The sequence below is a fragment of the Somniosus microcephalus genome, chromosome 1, assembly GCF_052327205.1.
Source record: "Somniosus microcephalus isolate GS21.2 chromosome 1, FLI_Smic_1.0, whole genome shotgun sequence".
Taxonomy (NCBI): Eukaryota; Metazoa; Chordata; class Chondrichthyes; order Squaliformes; family Somniosidae; genus Somniosus; species Somniosus microcephalus.
In genome coordinates, this window is record NC_140987.1 from 284,748,026 (window position 1) to 284,771,749 (window position 23,724).

The 23,724-nt window shown below is 52.1% G+C and overlaps 1 protein-coding gene across 2 annotated transcripts in view; it reads right to left on the reverse strand.

Moving 5' to 3' along the window:
* dnah6 (dynein, axonemal, heavy chain 6) overlaps nucleotides 1-23,724 on the reverse strand; it is a 1,317,984-nt gene that overhangs the window by 34,179 nt on the left and 1,260,081 nt on the right. For both annotated transcript variants that reach the window (XM_085993638.1, XM_085993630.1), the window contains one exon: nucleotides 6,315-6,387. In XM_085993638.1, the coding sequence (XP_085849764.1) occupies nucleotides 6,315-6,387 (73 nt within the window). The remainder of the gene's footprint in view (nucleotides 1-6,314; nucleotides 6,388-23,724) is intronic.

Here is a 23,724-nt window from a genome sequence, read left to right on the forward strand (position 1 = left end):
GCGAGTGTGGAGAGAATGGAGGAGTCCATCTCTAACATCAGCACTGCCATGATGGAGGCAATGGCGCATGAACGCATCACCATAGATAGGATGGCAACCTCTGTGGAAAGGATGGCTATGGCCATGGAGGAAATAAGTCGCCAGAGTCAGGAAAACATGGTGACTGTTCAGAATAGAATGACATCTCTGGAGGAGCGATGGGCAGCTATTGAGCAGAGAGACCAGAGCTTCATCGACGTCCTTTTGAGGAGGACTGCCAGTGCAGATACGGGTCCTCATGGCCCGCTGAAGTACAGCAAGGTGCCCTCCTGCCACTTGCCAGCACTGAGGTGCGGCTGACCCATGAGAGGGATGTTGTTGGCAGGACAGAAGGAAATGTGGGCTCCTCTCAAAGCGCTCGCACGACCATACCACTATGGAGCCCTCGGTCAGAGATCCACTTTGCAGAGACAACTGAGATGGCCGTTTCGGCCCCTGCACAGCCACAGGAAGAGCAGACTGTTGAAGAGCACTCCCAGGCTACCAAACCCAGAGGACGCCCACCAAAAGCGTCTAAGCAGGTGCAGCATCCTAGTCAGCAACGTGCCTCTACATCTGCTGAAGCCACAGGGGAAGCACCACGTAGAAGCATGCGTAAGAGAAAGATTATGCACCTATAGTCACAAGGGGACTCACTTGGGTGATGTTTCTTTTTTTTCTGACTCTTGCTGGTATATTTTGTCATGTGTTAAAGATAAACTATGTCAAACAGTTGATTGTGTGGCCTGTGTGTTCTGGGAAATGGCAAAAGCGCATTGAGGGCTCAGGGTGACTTGCATTTGTAATGCTGATGGTAAAAGTGATAGGAAATAAGAGGGTCTAGCAGAGATGATGTATGACGTTGGACAAGTGTTGCCTGTGATTACAGAGCCGTATGGTGGCCACCTATGGTCCAAGAGTACGCTTATGTTAGTGTGGCATGGCAATGTGCATACCCTGGTTGACGGGCAGCAGTGAACTGGAGTGATGCTGCATTGGTCACAACAGGGCATGTAAGGCTCCCCTCGTTCTCCTCCTACTCTTCCCAGGAAGATCTGCGCTGAGCTACGTGGCTACTACTCCCCCGATTATGAGGACCAGGATGAGAGGGCATAAATTTTCCATCCCCTTGCTATAGATTTCATGTGAGGTAACAATCTTGCAAGTGCACAGTCGAAGTGGCCTGAAATATTTCCATTCATGACATACTGCAGATGGGTGTCAGCTTGAACAGTCAGAAGGTCAGTAGATGTGCAAAATCTTATCCCATACCTACAACAGCAAGGTTATTGTATTTGAATGTCAGCCATGTTTCAGGGGCGCTTTTAAAGCACTCCACCAATGCATACAAATCACGTCCTCCAGCAACTCTCTCCTTGAACCTGGCCTGTTTCTGACTTGTCGGGAAACAGGAGCCAGAAGCAGGAAAATGGGAAACCACTATGAAAATAGGGTTAGCAAGGCAGTTAACAGGCTGTTAACTGCCTTAACTACCTGTCCCACCGGTTGGAGACGGGTCAGTTTGGGAGTGGCTAAACAGACACTCAGGAAAATCGGGTGGGGCGGGATGGAGGCGGGTTGAGTGTCTGAAGCCATTTTTCCCAATTTTCCCTACAGACCCGCCTCCAAACCTGCCTCCTCAGGACTATTAAAAATCAAGCCCATGGACTTTGAAATCAATGAAAGGTTCTGGTTAGCTTAACAGGCTCAAAACAAACAAATCCCTGGCCATGTTTTGTTCAGCTACATCTGTTCTTAATCTACCCCATTTAGCACGGTGGTTGTGCCACACAACACAATGGATGGTGTCCTCAGTGTGAAGATGCGACTTGGTTTTCACAAAAGATTGCACAGTGGTCACTCCTACAGACATATCTGCGACAGGTAGATTCATGAGAATGAGGTCAAGTAGCTCATCCCTTGTGTTGGCTTGCTCACCACCTGCCGCAAGTCCAATCTGGCAGCTATGTCCTTTGGGTCTTGGTCAGTGATGGTACTACCGAGGCCCTCTTGGTGATGGACATTGTACTCCCCCGCCCAGAGTACATGCTGTGCCCTTGCTACCATCAGTGCTTCCTCCAAGTGGTGTTCAACATGGAGAAGTTAGTTAGCTGAGGGAGGACAGTAGGTGGTAATCAGCTGGAGGTTTCCGTGCCCATCTTTTCTTATGTTCATTAATAAATAGACATTCTTATTATGAACACAGCTAGCTTTTGCTAGACTTTTTATTGAGCACATGTGGACTAGGTACAGTATCTGTAGAGGCTTCCATCTTGACTGCTGCCTTGTGGGTAGCCTAGTGCCTCATGGGTAATGTAGTCTTAATATACATACAGCTGGGTAGTGTAGTCTTATACATACAGCTATATACAGCTCTACACAGTTCTACGGCTCCACCTAGTGTCCACTATAGAATGACATGTTATTGATCATTACATCCCCCTTTCTTTGAGGTTTAACAAAATCAATATCAATCAACTTCCAAATAAACAATAAAGATAATATCAGTAACACTTCTGTTAGTGCTCTATAAACATAAACATTTTCAAAACAGTCAACACATTTTCAAAGCTTTACATTGTACTCAAAGATTAAGTCTATCAGGCTTTTTAACTTCACGTGTGGATCTTCTCAACACGGGTAAGTCTGATGTGTCTTCATGAGATTGTTCTGGCGGTAAATGACAAGATGCAGTTGCGGCATTGTCATCAATCTGATCTTGAATAGTCTCTTGTGTTTTTAGGAGGGAACGGCGGTTCCTCCTGAGAATCTGTCCTTCCTCAGTTCTAACAGTGTATGACCTTGGTCCTACTTCCTCAAGAACTGTAGCTTTCCTGTTCCATGCATCTGGATCCTCAATCCTGACAACATCATCCCTTGTCAATGGTTTTAGAGTTTTGGATGACTTGTCATAGTATGATTTCTGTTTCAGCTTTAACAGTTGAAGTCTCTGTCTCAGTTCCTCACTTTGCTGTTCTTTTGCACAGCAGGGTAGCGTGGTGCGCAACTTGCGACCCATTAGTAGTTCAGCAGGTGAAGAACCACAGTCTAAAGGTGAGGCTCGGTAGCTCAGCAGGGCGAGATAAGGATCAGACTTGCTTTCTGTCGCTTTCGTCAGTAGCTGCTTGAGAACTTGAACACCTTTCTCTGCCTTACCATTTGACTGAGCATACAAAGGACTGGATGTGATGTGCTGAAAGTCATAATGTGCTGCAAACTGTTGCCACTCCTTACAGTTGAAGCACGGACCATTGTCGCTAACGGCAATCCTGGGAATTCCATGTCTGGCGAAGATGGATTTCACATACATTATGACACTGCTTGCTGTGGTGCTTGAGAGCAGCGCCATCTCAGGATAGTTAGAATAGTAGTCAATCACTATTAGATAGTCTTTACCATTTAAATGAAAAAGGTCCATACCAACCTTTTGCCATGGTGCTGTTGGTATGTCAGCTACTATCATTGGTTCCTTTGCTTGTTTGTTTTGGTGTTTCTGACATGTCTCACATTTGCCTATCATGTTCTCAATGTCCTTATTTATGCCAGGCCAATAAACAGTGTCTCTTGCTCTCCTTTTGCATTTTTCAATTCCGAGGTGTCCCTCATGAATCCTTTTGAGCATGTCTTGACGTAGAGCCTGTGGAATGACTATTCTGTTCTGTTTTAGTAATAGTCCACTTGCGACACTCAATTCTGACCTTATGTGAAAATATTTTGGACAGGAACCTTTTGGCCAACCATGATGAATGTTCTCTATTACTGTTTGTAATACTGTATCTTTTACTGTTTCTTCTGCTATTTACTTTGATTTTGTGTCTGACACGGGCAGCGCAGCAGTGACCATACTCACATGAACATCCACGTCTTCTTCAGTAGAGCTCACATGACTCATTGTGGGTGCTCGGGATAGTGCATCTACTAACACTATGTATTTGCCTGGTGTGTAGATCAGTTCAAAGTCATATCTTTGCAGCTTCATCATGAGTCGTTGAATCCTTGGAGACATCTCATTCAGGTTTTTTTAATGATAGCAACCAGAGGGCTGTGGTCTGTCTCAACTGTGAAGGTGGGAAGTCCATATATGTAGCCATGAAACTTTTCTAGTCCAACTACCAAGCCTAGACATTCCTTTTCAATCTGGGCGTATCGACACTCAGTATCAGTCATAGACCTGGAGGCATAGGCAACAGGCTTTCAATCTTCACCCTCTGCTTGTAGCAAGACCGCACCTAGGCCATCTTTTGATGCAACCGTTGACACTTTGATTCTTTTTGTTGGGTCAAAGAAGGTGAGTACAGGTGTGGTTGTCAGCACTGTTTTGAGGTTTATCCACTCTTGTTCATGTCTTTCTGTCCATGCAAACTCATTTGTTTTATGTAGCAGGTCTCGCAGACAGTCTGTCTTGGCTGACAAGTTAGGAATGAACGTTCCAATGAAGTTTATCATCCCCATGGTGCATAGCACTCCTTTTTTGTCAGTGGGTCGGGGCATTTTGAGTATGGCGTTTACTTTTTCCACATCTGGCTCTATTCCTTTACCAGATAGATTGTCTCCTAGGAAAGTGACTTCCTGGACGCCAAACTGACACTTGGCTTTGTTGAGCTTCAGTCCATTCCGGTGTATGCTCTGTAGCACTTTAGTCAGTATCTCATTGTGTTCTTTCAGTGTGGAGCCCCAGATGATGATGTCATCAACATAGACCCGAACTCCTTCCAGACCTTCAATTATGTATTTCATCGCTCTATGAAAGATTTCAGATGCAGATATTATCCCGAAAGGCATTCTGAGGAAACAATACCTGCCAAATGGTGTGTTGAAGGTACTGTATTTGGTGCTCTCTTCATCCAGTTTTAGTTGTCAAAATCCTTGTGAGACATCGAGCTTTGTAAAGTATCTGGCACCTAACATTTCACTGTTGATTTCTTCTCGCTTGGGAATCCGGTAGTGTTCACGTTTTATGTTTGCATTTATGTCCTTTGGATCCATGCATATTCTTAGATCATTGTTCTGAGGTAGTGCCTTGCTCCTCGGTGTTAGCGCCTTAAGAGAGGTGTGTAGCGCCTGATTTAGCGCTCCAATCACCTCCAGGGGCGATAGAAGCCAAGTTTGTAGTCGGAGGCAATAATTTGCGCCCAGCCGATAACTGCGACCCAAACGGGGCGATACCAAATTTCTCCCCCATCTCCCTTCACCACCAGTTATCTGGTGCTATCTACAGAATGCACAGCAACTCGCCAAAGCTTCTTCAGCAGCACCTCCCAAACCTGCGACTTCTACCACTTAGTCGAACAAAGGCAGCAGGTGTGAGGAACGCTTCACCTTCAAGTTCGCCTCCAAGTCACACATCATTCGGACTTGGACATATATCGCCATTCCATCATTGTCGCTGGATCAAAAACTTGGAACTCCCTACCCAACAACACTGTGGAATCACCTTCACCACACAGACTGCAGCAGTGCTAGAAGAAGGCTCAGCATCACCTTCTCATGACAACTAGGGTTGAGCAATAAATGCAGGCATTGTCAGCGACACCCACATCCCAAGAATGAGTATTAAAAAGAGTGGACTAAAGCAGGTAGGGTGGGCTGGAAACAGGGTGTAGCAAGTTGGGAATGGATCAGTTAGTTCAGGTTGGGCCAGATCACGCTGGGAAGGCTTTTCGAAAAATATAGATCTCTCAAGGCATTACTTAGTGCCACGTGGGGAGGTCAGAGAGTAGACGCACCAGGAGTACAGACATCAGCCTTGATGGCGAAATTAAGCCCTAGGCCTGACAAAGATTAATCCTTGGGGCCCACGACTTAATGGATACATGTCTAACAGAATTCGGTAATTTTATGGATAAATTAAAAAAAAATCTAATTATTTACCTTGAGACATTATGATGTACCTGTAAATTGTATTTTTTTACCTATGTGTAGTCAGTTGGCTGAAGAAAAAGTATTTTGAGCAATTTGATGAGTCTTGATCTGGTGCACTCCCAACAGCAGAATTTTGGCCCTACAAAGTCTAATAGCTGTTAAGTAAACACTGAGTGAGGTCACAGTTTAATTGCTCTTCAGGCTGCAGGTCAGAACAGCCTGTCTTTATGTCTTAATATCGTTCAAAATTCAAATTGCTTCTCTTAACTCAGCTAATTTGATTTGACTCCGTTCTGCAGTACTCTTTCTTCAAACGTTCCCCCAGTTCAAATAACAACCTACGCATGGTCGCTGAGTAACAAGCATCGAACTTAATGCAAAATTAACAAACGGGCTAATTAACATTATTTTCTAAAAATTCTATCTGGTCACACCTGTCAGAAATCCCTGAGGGAAGAAGAATCCAGAAATCCAGAAGGACATTGGTTGGCCTCGTTTGATCCAATTCTAAAAATAAGACAAAGAAAAATGAGCACTGAGCAATCATTCCCATACATTATAGCACTTGGCAGTCTACGCTATCCCACTAAACTGCATATATAAAATTACAATACCATATAGTTACTACCAACAGTTAGCTAATCCAATTTTAAACTGGTGTGTATTTTATTTCATTGTTTTATAATTAAAGGAAAATATATTTAGTTTTGCCTGGCATGTCAACAGATGAGATAGAAACAATTAGTTATTTATAATTATTCCTCCTTCTTTCTGGCTGCTTGGCCCATAGACTATCCCAAGTCAAGAGAACAGGCAGGTGACCTACTCTCAGGCTTCTGCATATACCATATCCTGCTGAAGCTCACTGGCTCTAGGCCGGTGCAATGTCGGGCCAGCCCAGTAGCCAATTGGATGGCAGCAAAGTAGTTCCGGAGGGGGTTGGGGGTGGTGATCGAGGGGGTAGGGAGCCTGAGGCAGCAGCGGCCCACATTCTTCTTGTGGAGCTGCTCCTCCTTGCATCACAAAAATAATTTTAAACTTACTGTTTTTGGCCTTCTTCGCTATACCACTGGGTATACCACTTAGGCCCCGAAAAAGTTAGCGCCCCTGCGCCGTAAATTCAGTAGTAGCACCCCACGCAGGAGGCGGGCACTACTGGAAGCGCTCCCCCTCCTTCTTGGGGTGCTACCAGTGAATTTCGCTGCGCTACATGCAACAGCGCCACGCATGTCGGCATGTAGCACCGCGTCATTGCAGGCCTCCCTCCCCTGATTAAAGGCCTGTGTAATTCCCCAGTTTCATCTACGTTCAGATGGCAAGTAGCAGCTAGAGGCAGGAGTGACAGCAAACCATTGCACAAATCCTCCAAGAAACTTTGTGCACAGTACTTAGCGACTGGATCAAAAGTAAAGGCATTGCATGAGAGGAGGTCATCTGCTTCTGTCTTGGCCAGTGACTACAGTGTGATGTAAGTGGGACTAAAAATTGGGGGGAATTAGCTGGATAAAAAAAACAGAAACAAAAGCAAGCCTGAAATATTTGTATTAATGCTTACTCTTCAAGAAGCTTTGTGATTAAATGAACAACCTGGTACTGAGCCACACAGATTAGGAAATGTGTAGAATTAGTATCACGCACCCTGGGCTAGTAAGGGTGAAAATCAGACAAGGTTCCCACTCCTGATCACCATCCAGGGTTCCCACTTGTGATTACCATCCAGTGACCCCTGCTGGAAAATGTACGTCTGTGGCTGTCCAGTGAGAATGGGATTGAATTTAGCTGCAATGCTCATATTTGAATAGCCTGTCAACGTTCACTCATGGGCTCACAACTGAAATTACCATTTAGGTAAGGTCGTAGAAGGTGGCTGATATCCACGAATGAGTCAGTACCTTTAGGAAAGAGTGAGAAAATTGGAGGGAAAGAGAGTTTTTTTCTGTAGACTATCCCTTAACCCAGGACAAGGTTTTTCAATCCTAAAAAAAATCCATCGCAAATTTTACATCTCTTCATCTGGGCTGTGGGTCCCAGAAATGATCCTCAGTATGTGTTAAATTAGCTGATCGCACCCAGAGTAGCAGTAGAGGCACTACAACTGACCTCAGTGCCACTGGTTTAGAGAGGGGTAAATTCGGCCAGTGTTTCTGTTCTTGATTGCTATCCAGTGATCCATGCTGAAAATGTAGGGTATGTGGCTGTTGGGTAAGGGCATGATTGGATCTAGTTGACTGATACTTTCTGATGTGGAATACCCTATTGACACACACTGCCAAGCTCACACATAAATAATGGCCATTTTGCTGAGGTACTGGATAGCAACCTTTTTTTAAAATTCGTTTTTATGGGATGTGGGCGTCGCTGGCAAGGCCAGCATTTATTGCCCATCCCTAATTGCCCTCGAGAAGGTGGTGGTGAGCCGCCTTCTTGAACCACTGCAGTCTGTGTGGTGAAGGAACTCACACAGTGCTGTTAGGAAGGGAGTTCCAGGATTTTGACCCAACGACGATGAAGGATCGGCGATATACTTCTAAGTCAGGATGGTATTTGACTTGGAGGGGAACTTGGAGGTGGTGGTGTTCCCATGCGCCTGCTGCCCTTGTCCTTCTAGGTGGAAGAGGTCGTGGGTTTGGGAGGTGCTACCGAAGAAGCCTTGGTGAGTTGCTGCAGTGCATGTTGTAGATGGTACACACTGCAACCACGGTACGCCGGTGGTGGAGGGAGCGAATGTTTAAGGTGGTGGATGGGATGCCAATCAAGCGGGCTGCTTTGTCCTGGATGGTGTCGAGCTCCTTAAGTGTTGTTGGAGCTGCACTCATCCAGGCAAGTGGGGAGTATTCCATCACACTCCTTACTTGTGCCTTGTAGATGGTGGAAAGGCTTTGGAGAGTCAGCAGGTGAGTCACTCACCGCAGAATACCTAGCCTGTGACCTGCTCTTGTTGCCACAGTATTTATGTGGCTGGTCCAGTTAAGTTTCTGGTCAATGGTGACCCCCAGGATGTTGATGGGTGGGGGAACCTGGAACTGCCTTCACTAAGGATCAATATTCTCGGGGGTGAGGGAAGGAGAGAGAAGAAAATTAGCAGAGAAAATTGCCAAAGGTGCCTAATTCTCATCAGTGATAAATTTAAATATAATGGCCCAGAAATTCGGGTCGGGGGCTTTCCGCGGGTGCAAGCCCCCGACCTGCACTTACCTAGCGCGCCGGCCGTTGAGCTGTGGGCCCGCGTGGGATTCCGATCCTGGGCCTCCTTCAACTGCCGGCGCGCAGTGCTTGCGTATCCCAGGGGCGCAGTTAGTTCGATGCGTCCCCTGGGATCACGTGGGCCATGGAGAGCCAATGGTAGCAGGGAATGCTTCATTCATAAGTTTGACAGGAAGAGCTGTCAAACCTATAAATACTATAAGCCCCAAAAATCACTAAAACTTCAAATATTTTTTTTTTTTAATCACATTTTTTAAATAACTATAAATTACATGAAATAACTATTTTAAACAATAATTTACATTTTTGAAAAAATTTATTACATTTTCTAACGGGGCTAAAAATAAACTTACCTTTCTTTAAAAATGTTTTAATTTTCATTAATTCACCACTTACCTTGTTAAAAGCAGGCCTTGCACCTGTGTTGTGTCCGAGAGCAATAAGACACAAGACTGCAGGGGAACGGTACAACAGGTGTTTACACAGTGTGGCTCACTCTGGAACTGAACTGTACAGTGTGGCGTACTGATCACAGAAAGGACACAATCCACTTTTCGGTCCGTAGACTATAAATCAGGCGTCATGCCTTTAAGAAGGATCACACCTTTAAGAAACTCGATCTGCAACATAGTTGAGCCCAGAGCAGGGGAGGAGCAGTTGAAGCTGTGGACTGATGAAAGGCAGTCGGACTTGGGGTAGGCTCTGACACCATTTTTGTGTTCAACATGCAGTCTCAACAATTAAACCTTTTCTGTTGAACCTCTCCGAGTTCAGTATTTTTTGCTAGGAGTACGTAGACTCCTACATTGGTGACCCCGACGCTCAGGATGACTCCTAAGCGTAACCATGGCTGACACAAACGCAGTTTCTGTGAAGCTGCCGGAGTTCTGGGAGAATCTAGCCACCGCCTGGTTCCTTCAAGCCGAATCGCAATTCCGACTCCGCGGCATCACCGCCGACGCAACGATGTACGACTACCTCCTCGCCTCCCTGGGCAGCTCCACAATCACGAAAGTCTGGACAACACTACAAAACCCTTCGGAGGAAGACAAGTACGCACATCTCAAGGCCGCGCTCCTTAAAAAATTCACAGCCTCCCAATTTTTGTGCAACTGCCACCTCCTCGACCTCCCGGGCCTCGGTGACTCCACGCCGTCAGACTTGCTCTCATACATGCTTGCTCTGACCGACGAGAAACCGTCCGGCTCCCTCTTCCGCACGCTCTTTATCCGCCAACTACCTCCCAGCATCCGCCCGGCGATCGTGGCATCCAGCCTCACGGACCTTGAGGCCCTGGCCGACGAAGCCGATAAGCTCCTGTCCGCCGGCTCCAACCACGCCATCACCCCCGACCTGGCCTCCGCAATGTCGGCGCGCGCTCCACCCTCTATCGCGCGGCCACACAGCTCGGCCACGAGGCCCCCACGTCCCCCAAGCCCTCCGATCCAGGGCTACTGCTACTTCCATACCCGGTTCAGTGCACGGGCACGCCGCTGCAGCCATCCCTGCACGTTTCCAACCGCCCCCACACCGGCCTACACGATGGCCATGGGGCAAGCAGGCGCGCTGCTGTACATTACGGACAGCGCCTCCGGACACCGTTTCCTATGCGACACGGGCGCGCAGCGCAGCATCATCCCCGCGTCCGCCCTCGAGATCCAGCGAGGCGGCCGCGGCCCTGCGCTGGCTGCTGCCAACGGCACCGACATCCGGACGTACGGCACCCACACCGTCACCATCGACCTCGCAGGCCACCGCTACCACTGGGAGTTTATCACCGCCAAGGTGCTCTCCCCGCTCCTCGGTGTGGATTTCCTGTGCGCCCACGGCCTGTTGGTCGACATGCCTCGGCGCCGCCTCGTGGACATGAACACCATGTCACCTATCCCGGGCGCCATGGCCCCCCCCAACCCGCCGAAATGGCGTGGCAGTGCCGCGCCTGCTCAACGGACGACTACTCAGCACTCCTGGCTGAGTTCCCAGCCCTCACCAACCCGACCTTCTCCGCGAAAGTTGCTAAGCACGGGGTAGAACACTTCATCCCCACCACAGGCCCACCGGTGTATGCCCACGCCCGCAGGCTGGACCCGGCCAAGCTGGAGATCGCGCGGGCCAAGTTCGCCACAATGGAACAGCTCGGCATCATCCGCCGCTCCAATAGCCCCTGGGCCTCCCCACTCCACATCGTCACCAAACCCGACGGGGGATGGCGCCCCTGCGGGGACTACCGGCGCTTAAACGACGCCACCACGCCGGATCGGTACCCTATACCGCACATTCAAGACTTCTCGGCTAGACTGGCCGGCCGCTCAGTCTTCTCCAAAGTCGACCTGGTGCGCGGTTACCATCAGGTGCCAGTCCACCCCACGGACGTTCCCAAGACGGCTATAATCACCCCCTTTGGGCTATTCGAGTTCCTCCGAATGCCCTTCGGCCTCAAAAACGCGGCCCAGGCCTTCCAGCGGCTCATGGACTCGGTCCTCCGGGACCTGAAGTTCCTCTTTGTCTACCTGGATGACATCCTGGTAGCTAGTTCCTCCAAGCAGGAACACATCGAGCACCTCCGCACCCTGTTCCAGCGGCTCAGTGAGCACGGGCTCATCATCAGCCCAGCCAAGTGCCAATTCGGCCTCAGCAGGATCAAATTCCTCGGCCACCACATCACGCAGGACGGAGCCATTCCCCTGCCCTCCAAGGTGCAAGCCGTCCAGCAGTTCCCCCGGCCTACCACCATCAAAGGCCTCCAGGAGTTCTTGGGGATGATCAACTTTTACAACCGCTTCATTCCCGGAGTGGCCTCCCTCATGCGGCCCCTATATGAAGCCCTCCAGGGTAAGAAAGACAGAATGGCGATCGAGTGGTCGGCGGACATGTTGACCGCTTTCGACTCGACCAAAAAGGCGTTCGCCGACGCCACCATGCTCGCTCACCCACAGCCCAACGCCAGGGTGGCCCTCACCACGGACGCCTCCGACCACGCGGTCGGCGCCGTGTACGAACAGTGGGTCGACGGGGCCTGGCAACCGCTGGCATTTTTCAGCCGCCAACTGCGCCCCCCGGAGGCCAAATACAGCGCCTTTGACCGTGAGCTCCTCGCACTGTACCTGGCAGTCCGCCATTTTAGATTTCTTCTGGAGGGCCGCCACTTCACTGCGTTTGTCGACCACAAACCCCTGACATTCGCGATGACGAAATCTGCAGACCCGTGGTCAGCCAGGCAACAACGCCAGCTCACCGCGGTGTCCGAATTCACCACGGACATCCGGCACGTCTCCGGTTGAGACAACGTGGTGGCCAACTGCCTATCCCGCCCCACCGTCCACGGCGCCCACCTGGCAGTGGACTATGCTCAACTGGCAGCGGAGCAACGCACCGACCCCATTCTGCTCTCCGCGCCCACAACCCTCCCAGGGCTGCGACTGACCGACATCGCCTGCGGCCCGTCCGCCGTCACAGTCAAATGCGACACCTCCTTGGCACAACCCCACCCTGTAGTCCCGGCGTCCTGGCGAAAACGGGTGTTCGACATCATCCACGGCCTCTCACACCCCGGCACCCGCGCGTCCATTAGACTGGTGGCCAACCGATTTGTCTGGCGCGGCCTGCGCAAAGATGTGCGCGTCTGGTCCAGATCCTGCATAGCTTGCCAGCGTGCCAAAATCCACCAGCACGTCAAAGCCCCACTCCAGGAGTTCACCGTGCCAGAAAGAAGGTTTGACTACGTCCACATCGACCTCGTCGGCCCCCTGCCGCCATCACAAGGTCACACGCACCTGCTGACAATCGTGGACCGTACCACCCGCTGGCTCGAGGCCATTCCACTGACGTCCACCACCACTGCCGACATCGCGAGGGCGTTCATCGGTACCTGGGTCGCTCGGTTCGGCGTCCCCTCCGACATGACGTCGGATAGAGGCCCGCTGTTCACCTCTGATCTGTGGGCCGCCATCGCCCGAAACCTCAGGGTGGCCGTTCACCGCACCACGGCTTACCACCCCCAAGCCAACGGACTGTGCGAGTGATTCCACAGGTCCATGAAGGCGTCCCTCCGCGCCAGCCTCGAGGACGAGGCTTGGATCGACCGCCTCCCGTGGGCGCTACTTGGCCTACACTCCGATCAAGGAAGACCTGCAAGCCTCGACGGCGGAACTCATGTACGGCCAGCCGCTGCGCGTACCCGGAGAGTTCCTGCCCACCGCCACGACCCCCTGGTTGGCTGACCAGCAACGCCGCGCTTTCGCCAACCGAGCACAACAGTTCACTCCGGTACCCACTGGACGGCACGGCGAACCAGCAACCCGCGTACCACCTAGCCTGCACATGGCCAAATTTGTTTTCGTGTGCCATGACGCCCACCGAGGACCTCTACGGCCCCCATACGACGGACCCTACAAGGTACTCCAGACGGGGAACAAGTTCTTCCTCCTCGAAGTGGGCGGCAGAACTGACAAGGCGTCGGTCGACCGGCTCAAGCTGGCGCACCTACAGCCCGACGAACCCGTTCAAGTGGGCCAACCCCCACCGCGGGGCAGACCACCTAAGAGCCCGACGCGTCCGACCGCCCCGCTCCCGACACCAACCGCCAAGAGCCATTCCGGCCGTGCCATCAAGCCACCACACCGGTTCGTACACTCCCTACTAGCGGATTCTGGGGGGAGCTGTGTGGCGTACCGATCACAGAAAGGACACAATCTGCTTTTCGGTCCGTAGACTATAAATCAGGCGTCATGCCTTTAAGAAGGATCACACCTTTAAGAAACTCGATCTGCAACATAGTTAAGCCCAGAGCGGGGGAGAAGCAGTCGAAGCTGTGGACTGATGAAAGGCAGTCGGACTTGGGGTAGGCTCTGATGCCATTTTTGTGTTCAACATGCAGTCTCAACAATTAAACCTTTTCTGTTGAACCTCTCCGAGTTCACTATTTTTTGCTCGGAGTACGTAGACTCCTACAACAGATTACTACTCAGTGCTATATACAGGTGTGGTTACTGCCGGTACTGCAGTATACATGAGCTGTAAAAAGTAGTTCCCCCCTTAAAGGTATATACATTACAATTCCTCCCCTTTTAGATTAACAGTACCATAACACTCATTTAACAATTAAATATCAAACTAATTACAATTAACACTTTTAACATACAATGTTAGCTGAAAATAGTCCATTTATATATTCAGTCTTTGGGGAGGCTTCCTGATCCTTTCTGGATAGTGCCTTTCCCGAGTGTCTCGCTCTTGGTGCGGAGGCGATTCTGGCACCCTGTCATCGGTTGGGTCATCAGCTTCCGATGCTACTGTTTCTGGGGTAGATGCGACCTGTACGTCGGGTTCCTCACCAGGTACGTATGGGCGAGACATGGGGTTGACTTGTTCCTGTGACTCTAGGATCTGGTCAGCATGGCGTCTCACGATGTTCTCCCCAACGTCCACTGTGTACATTAGTGGGCCCTGCCGTGTGCATATCGTTCCTGGCTGCCATTTTTCTGTTCGGTAGTCGCGGGCCAAGACTGGTTGCCCTACATTGAAGCTCCTTGTTGGCTTCTCATGGATGTGCTGGAATTGCTTACTCTCAACATCTCTTCGTACGTTTGGTCTGAGCAAATCCAGGCGAGATCTTAACCTTCGGTTAAAGAACATCATGGCCGGGGCCTGGTTGGTGACTGCATGTGTCGCATTCTGGTAGGTGAACAGGAAATTGTCCACCTTATGCTGCAGCGGAATGTTGTCATTGTACATAGTCTTTATTGCCTTCTTAAAGGTTTGTACGAACCTCTCAGCCAATCCATTTGTGGCTGGATGATACGGGGCGGATGTGTAATGCCTTACCCCATTCTTCTTCATAAACCTCCGGAACTCTTCGGGCACAAACTGTGGTCCGTTATCGGAGCAAATCTGTTCTGGCAAGCCATTCCTGGCAAAAATGGTCCGTAGGACTGCAATAGTTTTCTCCGTGGTGGTGGAGGACATTTTGATGACCTTGTGGCGACACGCCACCACTGGACATAATCCGCTCACGGCGGCACAGACAGTCTAAGCAGAAGCCCCCAGCCGGGGGCCCTTTCCTCCAGCAACTTGTTTCCCGCAGGGACAGGCTGCCAGGAGCACTTCCTGTCTGGGAAGTATTTAAGTGGATGCGCGGGCTTTTCTAGTTCCTGTTTGTCATGTGGTTGGAATAAAGCAGTTGAGTTTTCAATAGCTCTGGTCTCGACTCCCACGTTTGCCGCGGTATCTCAACACTGGTGACCCCGATGCTCAGGACGAATCCTAAGCTAGCATGGCGGATACAAACGCAGTCACGGTTAAATTACCAGACTTTTGGGAGAACCTCGCCGAAGCCTGGTTCGTTCAAGCTGAGTCCAGATTCCGGCTGAAAGGCATTACAGTCAACGCCACGAAGTACAACTACCTCGTCGCCTCGCTCACCTACGCTACAGTCCCCAAGGTTTGGGCAGCGCTGCAGAGTCCACCAACGGAGGGCAAGTACGAACATCTGAAGGCTGCGCTACTTAAAAAATTTCAAACATCCTCTTACCAGCGCCACTGCCAACTCCTGGACCTCCCCGGCCTTGGTGACGCTTCACCATCAGACCTGCTTTCCCACATGCTGTCCCTCTCAGACGACAAAAATCCCGGCGCCCTTTTTCGCACGCTTTTCATTCGGCAGCTCCCCGCCGGCATCCGCCCGCTCATTGTGGAGTCTGACTCCACGGACCTGAATGATATAGCCGAAAAGGCCGACCGGCTGCTCTCTGCACAGGCCACTCGCGACGTCGCGCCCGACCTCACGGCAACGACCACGCGGTCTTCCCGGGCCGCTAGGCCCGACCGCCCTACCACTCCGGGTCACTGCTACTACCACACCCGTTTTGGCGCTAGGGCTCAACGCTGCACGCCACCGTGTTCCTTCAAACCCCCCCCCCACACCGGCCCCCGCGATGGCCGCGGGGCAGAAGGAGCCCCTACTGTACGTCACTGACGACAGAACCAACCGCCGATTTCTGTGCGACACAGGGGCCCAGCACAGCATCACCCCCGCCTCCGCCCTCGAGATCCAACGCAGCACACGGGGCATCACACTGGCTGCAGCCAACGGCTCTGAAATCCGCACATATGGCACCCGCATGGTCACGCTCGACCTCACGGGCCGCCGCTACCGCTGGGAGTTCCTCACAGCCAAGGTCCTCTGCCCACTCATCGGCGCCGACTTCCTACGCGCCCACGGCCTCCTTGTCGACATTCCGAGGCACCGCCTCGTCGACATCAACACTATGGCCCCCATCCCCGGCGCCTTTACCCCGGCCCGTTCGGCCGGCCTGACGACCTACTGCCTCGCCAGAGCCACGGACGACTACTCGGCACTCCTAGCTGAGTTTCCCGCCCTCACTAACTCGACCTTTTCGGCCAAAGCCGCCAAGCACGGTGTGGAACACTATATCCCCACCACCGGCCCCCCAGTTTCTGCCCACGCCCGCAGACTCAACCCGGCCAAGCTGGAAATCGCGCGGGCCGAGTTCACCAACATGGAACAACTCGGCATCATCCGCCGCTCCAGCAGCCCTTGGGCCTCGCCCCTCCACATCGCCCCCAAGCCCGGCGGAGGCTGGCGCCCTTGCGGGGACTACCGCCGCCTCAACGACGCCACCACCCCCGATCGATACCCGGTGCCACACATCCAGGACTTCTCGGCCCGACTGGCCGGACGAACCGTCTTTTCCAAAGTCAACCTGGTGCGCGGTTACCACCAAGTCCCCGTACACCCCGCGGACATCCCCAAAACGGCCGTCATCACCCCATTCGGCCTGTTCGAGTTCCTGAGGATGCCCTTCGGCCTCAAGAATGCAGCACAGGCTTTCCAGCGCCTTATGGACTCAGTCCTCCGGGACCTGAACTTCCTATTCGTCTATCTAGACGACATTCTCGTGGCCAGCTCCTCCAGACAGGAACAACTCGAACACCTTCGCATCCTGTTCGGGCGCCTAGCCCAACACGGGCTCATCCTCAGCCCGGCGAAGTGCCAATTCGGCCTAACCGAGATCGATTTTCTCGGTCACCACATCACCCCTGCTGGGGCCGTCCCCCTGCCCAACAAGGTGCAGGCCGTCCAGCAATTCCCCCGCCCCACAACCATCAAGGGCCTCCAGGAGTTCCTCGGGATGGTGAACTTCTACAACAGGTTCATCCCCAGAGCCGCAGCCCTCATGAAGCCCCTGTACGACTCCCTCCAAGGAAAATCCGGCAAGATGGACTTAGCCTGGACCACTGACACGGCAGCCGCCTTCGACGCCACCAAAAACGCGCTCGCCGATGCCACTCTGCTCGCGCACCCGAGGGCCGATGCCCGGGTCGCGCTCACCACCGACGCCTCCGACCACGCGGTCGGGGCCGTGTTCGAGCAGTGGGTCAATGGCGCGTGGCAGCCACTTGCCTTCTACAGCCGCCAACTGCGCCCCCCGGAGGTCAAATACTCCACTTTCGACCGCGAGCTTCTTGCACTCCACCTGTCGGTCCGCCATTTCAGGTCCCTCCTGGAAGGCCGCCCCTTCACCGCGTATGTGGACCACAAGCCACTCACATATGCGATGGCCAAGCACACCGAACCCTGGTCCGCTAGGCAGCAACGCCAGCTCGCGACCATCTCCGAGTTTACTACGGACATTCAGCACGTCTCCGGTAGAGACAACGTGGTCGCCGACTGCCTTTCCCGTCCCGCCGTCTGTGCGAATCACCTCGCGGTTGACTACGCACAACTAGCAGCGGCCCAGCTCACGGACCCAGACCTCCTCTCGGCGGCTACCAGCCTGCCAGGGCTACGCCTAGCCAAGGTCGCGCACGGGCCCGAAGCCACGGCAGTCACGTGCGACGTCTCACTCGGCCAACCCAGGCCGGTCGTCCCTGAGACCTGGCGCCGCCGCGTCTTCGATGCGCTCCACGGGCTCTCTCACCCGGGTTCCCGCGCATCCGTCAAACTCCTCTCCAAGCGCTTCGTCTGGCGCGGCCTCAGCAGAGATGTTCGGACTTGGGCCACCTCCTGCCTCGCCTGCCAACGGGCTAAGGTACAGCTGCACACCAAAGCACCCCTGGGAGACTTTGAGGTACCCAGCCGCCGCTTCGACCACATACACATCAACATCGTCGGTCCCCTGCCGCCATCGCAAGGCCAAACTTATCTCCTCACGATGGTCGACCGCTACACACGCTGGCCTGAGGCAGTGCCGCTGACCTCCACCACCACAGCCGACATCGCCAGGGCGTTCGTTAACACCTGGGTTGCGAGGATCGGCGTACCGGCCGACATAACCTCCGACAGAGGCGCCCAGTTCACCTCCGAACTCTGGACGGCCACAGCACGCAACCTCGGGGTGACGCTCCACCGCACCACGGCGTACCACCCGCAGGCCAACGGACTTTGTGAACGCTTCCACAGGTCACTCAAGGCCTCACTCTGCGCCGGCCTGCAGGACAGTACCTGGACTGACCGCCTACCGTGGGTGCTACTCGGCCTACGCACCGCGGTCAAGGAAGACCTCCAGTCCTCGGCAGCGGAGTTAGTCTACGGACAACCGCTGCGCGTCCCAGGCGAATTCCTTCCGGAGCCTACCAAGCCTTGGTCGGCCGAACAGCAGCGGCTCGACTCTTTCTCTTCCGCTCAGCAGTTCGCCCCACTTCCGGTCAACCGACACGGCGAACTCGCACCTCACGTCCCGCCAAATTTACAGCAGGCGCGCTTCGTCTTCGTGCGACATGACGCGCACCACGGGCCCCTGCGACCCCCGTACGATGGTCCGTACGAGGTACTACAATCCGGGGACAAGGTCTTCAAGCTGCGACTCGGCGACAGGGTCAAGACAGTCTCCATCGACCGGCTCAAACCAGCACACACAGACCCAGGGGAACAGGTCCCCATGGCCCAGCCTCCAACTAGAGGCCGTCCCCCCGGCAAGCCAGCACAGCCGGCGGCGAACCGCCCGACCCAACCAACCAGACCGGCGACCACTCAGAGCCGCTGCGGCAGAACCATTAGACCACCGTCACGACTCGTCCACTCCTCCTAAGCGGATTCTGGGGGGAGCTCTGTGGCGACACGCCACCATTGGACATAATCCGCTCACGGCGGCACAGACAGTCTAAGCAGAAGCCCCCAGCCGGGGGCCCTTTCCTCCAGCAACTTGTTTCCCGCAGGGACAGGCTGCCAGGAGCACTTCCTGTCTGGGAAGTATTTAAGTGGATGCGCGGGCTTTTCTAGTTCCTGTTTGTCATGTGGTTGGAATAAAGCAGTTGAGTTTTCAATAGCTCTGGTCTCGACTCCCACGTTTGCCGCGGTATCTCAACAACCTCAGGCCTTTTCGAGTGCGCATCCACGGCTATTAAAAACATTGAGTCCATGAATGGACCAGCAAAATCACCCATTGCCATGGAGATGAGGGCCACTCCCATGGGTGTAGAGGGGCATGTGGTGGTGCATTTTGGACTTTCTGGCATCCTGAGCAGCTCTTGGTCAGGTTCTCGATTTGTTTATCGATTCCTGGCCACCACACATAAGCCCTGGCAAGGCTTTTCATTTTTACCCCTCCCAGATGACCCTCATGAAGCTCATTGAGCAATCTATCCCTTAACTTGGTTGGAATTACCACTCGGGATCCGCACATCAAGGTCCCCCGGCACACTGACAGCTGTTCTCTTCTTGTCGAGAATGCTGGCAACAGTGAGTCACCATGTGCTGGCCATCCCTTCACCGTCAAATCATATACCCGAGAAAGTGTCGGGTCATTTCGGGTCTCCTGTTCTATACGAGCGTTGGTTACCGGTAGGTATTCAACTATAGTCGAATGAAATATTTCGACAGGATCCACTGCTGGTGCTTCCTCCGCAGTAGGCAGTGGCAGGCGTGATAGCCCATCAGCATTTCCATGCTGTTTCGTGCCCTTATATTCAATCTCATAGTGGTGCGCCCCTAGAAAGAGTGACCATCTTTGTAGTCGTTGCGCAGTCATCACCGGAACGCCCTTCTTCGGATTAAAAATGGAGACAAGAGGCTGGTGGTCAGTCAGCAAGGTGAATTTCTGCCCGTGCAGATAGTGATTGAACTTTTTCACTCCCCACACTAGGCTGAGGGCCTCCCTTTCAATCTGGGCGTAGTTACGCTCGGCTGAGGTTAGTGATCGTGACGCAAAGGCTATTGGCCTCTCTGAGCCGTCCGAGAATTTGTGCGACAGCACCGCTCCAATGCCGTAGGGTGACGCATAACACGCCAACCGAATTGGTAGTGCTGGGTTGAAATGGGCCAATACCTCTTTCGATGTGATTAGTGTTTTGCTCTTCTGGAAAGCTCGTTTACATTCGTCACTCCACTTCCATGGCACCCCAGTTTGCAGTAGGGTGTTCAGTGGGTGTAGTATTGTAGACAAATTTGGCAAGAACTTATGGTAGTAGTTTACCAGCCCGAGGAACGACCTCAGTTGTGACACGTTTTCCGGTGCTGGAGCCTTGACTACTGCCTCAATCTTTTCTGGGGACTTATGTAACCCCTCTTTATCGATAACGTGGCCACAATACGAGATCTGTTTTTTAAAAAAACTCGCATTTGGGGTGGTTAGCTCGGAGCCCATATTCCTTCAATCTAGTGAGCACCTGCTCCAAGTTGGCGAGGTGATCACTGTCATTTTCGCCCGTGACCAGGATGTCGTCCAAATAACACTGGGTCCCTGGGATCCCTTGCAGGACTTGTTCCATTGCCCTTTGCCAAATAGCCGGAGCTGATGCTATCCCGAATACCAGCCGATTGTATTGGTAGAGATCTTTATGGGTGTTGATTGTGAGGTATTTTTTTGATGCTTCTTCTACCTCCATTTGCAGATACGCCTGGGCCTGATCAATCTTAGTGAAGCGTTTCCCTCCAGATAGCGAGGTGAAAATATCTTCAATCCGCGGAAGTGGATATTGTACGGTGTGAAGGACTGGGTTCACTGTTACCTTAAAGTCCCCACAGATGCGAACCTTCCTTGGTTCCCCAGGCGTGCTGGTCAACAACTTTTTCATCACAGGGATGATGGCTGTAGCCCACTCGCTCCAGTCTCTCCAGCTCTGCTTCGACGGCTGGGCAGATCGCATAAGGTACCGGTCTGGCCTTAAAAAATTTTGGGCTTGCGTTTTCTTCAATTTTAATTGTTGCTGTCATGCCTTTTAGTGTTCCGAGTCCTTGCTGGAACACTTCTTGCGCGTCGGTTAGGATCTTTGACAGTCACCCAGGTGTGACATCGTCATCCTTTTTGGCAGCCACAGTCAGTGCTTGTATGGAATGCCAATCCAGCTGTGTTTTCCGGATCCATTCACGTCCCAGTAATGGTGGTCCTCCATCTTGCAATACATACAGGTCTAGTTTTGGTGTTTCCTTACCATTATATATAACGGTCACCCTTATTTTTCCTTTGCGGTAGACTTTTTGCCCCATGTACGTCTTCAAAATAATTTTTGTGTCTCTCAAGGGTATGTGTGAGAATAGCCGCTCGTAGTCCCATCGGTTTATGACTGTTAGGGCTGATCCTGTGTCCAATTCCATTTTTACCTGGATTCCTGCTATCTTGAGAGTGACCCAAATGGTTCGGTGAGCCTCCGTTTCGATCACATTATGTAGTTTCAGACAACTCAGCTCCCTGTTTTTGGAGTCGGTATCACTCTTTTGTTCGTCTGAACTATTCTGCGTCACCTTATGTACCTTCTTGTACTCTTCTTTTGGAGATTTCTTATTGCTGGTTTTCTTTCCCGACCTGCAGACTCGTGCTATGTGTCCTACTTTTCCACACTGTCTGCACACTTTGTCTTTGAACCAGCAATCATTGTGGTCATGTGTTGTTCTGCCGCAGCGATAGCACTTCTCTGTTCTGTATGACATTTCGTTTGTGCCATATTCTTGCGGTCTCTGTTGTATCTCTGCAGCGCCCCGTGCTGCTGCTTCATATGATACCGCAATGCTGAAAGCCTTGTCCAGCGTAAGGTCCTTTTCAGATAAAAGCCGTTTCTGGGTTCCTTCACTTTGAAGCCCACACACAAACTTGTCCCTTAAGGTATCTGCCAGTCTCGTTCCAAACTGGCAGTGTTTCGATAGTTTGCGCAGTTCTGTTAAATATTCAGCATTGCTTTCATCCTTATGCTGGTTCCGTTTGTGAAACTTGAATCTTTCTGCTATCAGCAGCGGTGTGGGGTTTAAATGTTCCTGTAGTATCGTCACTATGTCTCCAAAACTCTTTTCCACTGGCTTCGCTGGGGTTACTAGATTTCGTAATAAGCCATACGTCTTTGCACCCATTAAATTTAACAATACCGGCGCTTTCTTGTCATCTGACACCTCATTTGCCTTGCAGTATACCTCTATTTGTTCGACATATGTAGTCCAATCTTCGACTTCATTGTCAAATGCGGTGATACTGCCACTCTTCGGCATTTTGGGTGTGGTTTAAAATGGCGTCTCCCGCACTTTCCTTCCTCCCCCGCTGCTGCCAAGGCCACTCTCGGCGGTCCTCGTGGCAATGGCGGCGCCCTGTAGGTTTCGCGCGCTTCTCCTGCGCTGCTGCCAACGCCGCTCTCGGCGGTCCTCGTGGCAATGGCGGCGCCTCGCGGGTTTCTGCGCATCTCTCTCCCTCTCCTCGACGCTGCTCGGCCCCTGAACACCGGCTGCACCCTGTGCACTCTGCCCTCTCTCTCTCTCCCCCGTCGATGCTGCTCGGCCCTTTGCTGTGCCGCTCGGTCGGGCTCTAGCCCGCCGCTGTCCGGGAATGGTCTGCGCACTACCTGTTGCCAGCCCGTTTCGCTGGACCACCGCGACTGGAAAGCCAAGCCTGGCTCTCAACAGCCTCCCCCGCAATTCTCGAGTCTCTGCTGGATGACTGGGCGGTTGCCCGTGGTCGACGCCCGTGTCTCTGGCCTTGACCTCAAATCTACTGGTCTCCAGGAACGAATCCCTGGGAGGTGATGCAGAGCTGCAGGTAGGATCGAATTTGTCTCATCGCCAATGTTGTGTCCGAGAGTAATAAGACACAAGACTGCAGGGGAACGGTACAACAGGTGTTTACTCAACGTGGCTCACTCTGGAACTGAACTGTACAGATGTCTACTCAGTGCTATATACAGGTGTGGTTACTGCTGGTACTGCAGTATACATGAGCTGTAAAAAGTAGTTCCCCCCCTTAAAGGTATATACATTACAGCCTGCTTTTTAAAAGTGTAACTGCTGGAGACTTACCCTCCCGGAGAAACCTGCAAAAAAAACGTAAGTTCGATGCGCACGCGCTGCCTCTCCAGCACACGCATTCCACCTGTCAACCCCTTCTTTCAGGGGAATGGAAGTGCCGGTTTCCCGCACATGCGCAGTGTATGCACGAAATCGGCACTTTCGTTGGGCCTACGGGTGAGTACCCCGAGCGTACTCATGCGTTGGGACCCAAATTTCTGGGCCATTGTCTTCTGGAAAATAGTCAGAAGTTCAGACATAATTTTCTGGACAATAGGGCTTTAGGGTTCATTGTCTGCATGGTTAGGCCAGAGGCAAGATGATTTTTTTTTATGTTCATTTGGATGAAAACAAAATACTTAAGTCACCTTGTCAGTCTAATTCTGATAAGTAGAGCATATATAATAGAGATAAGAATA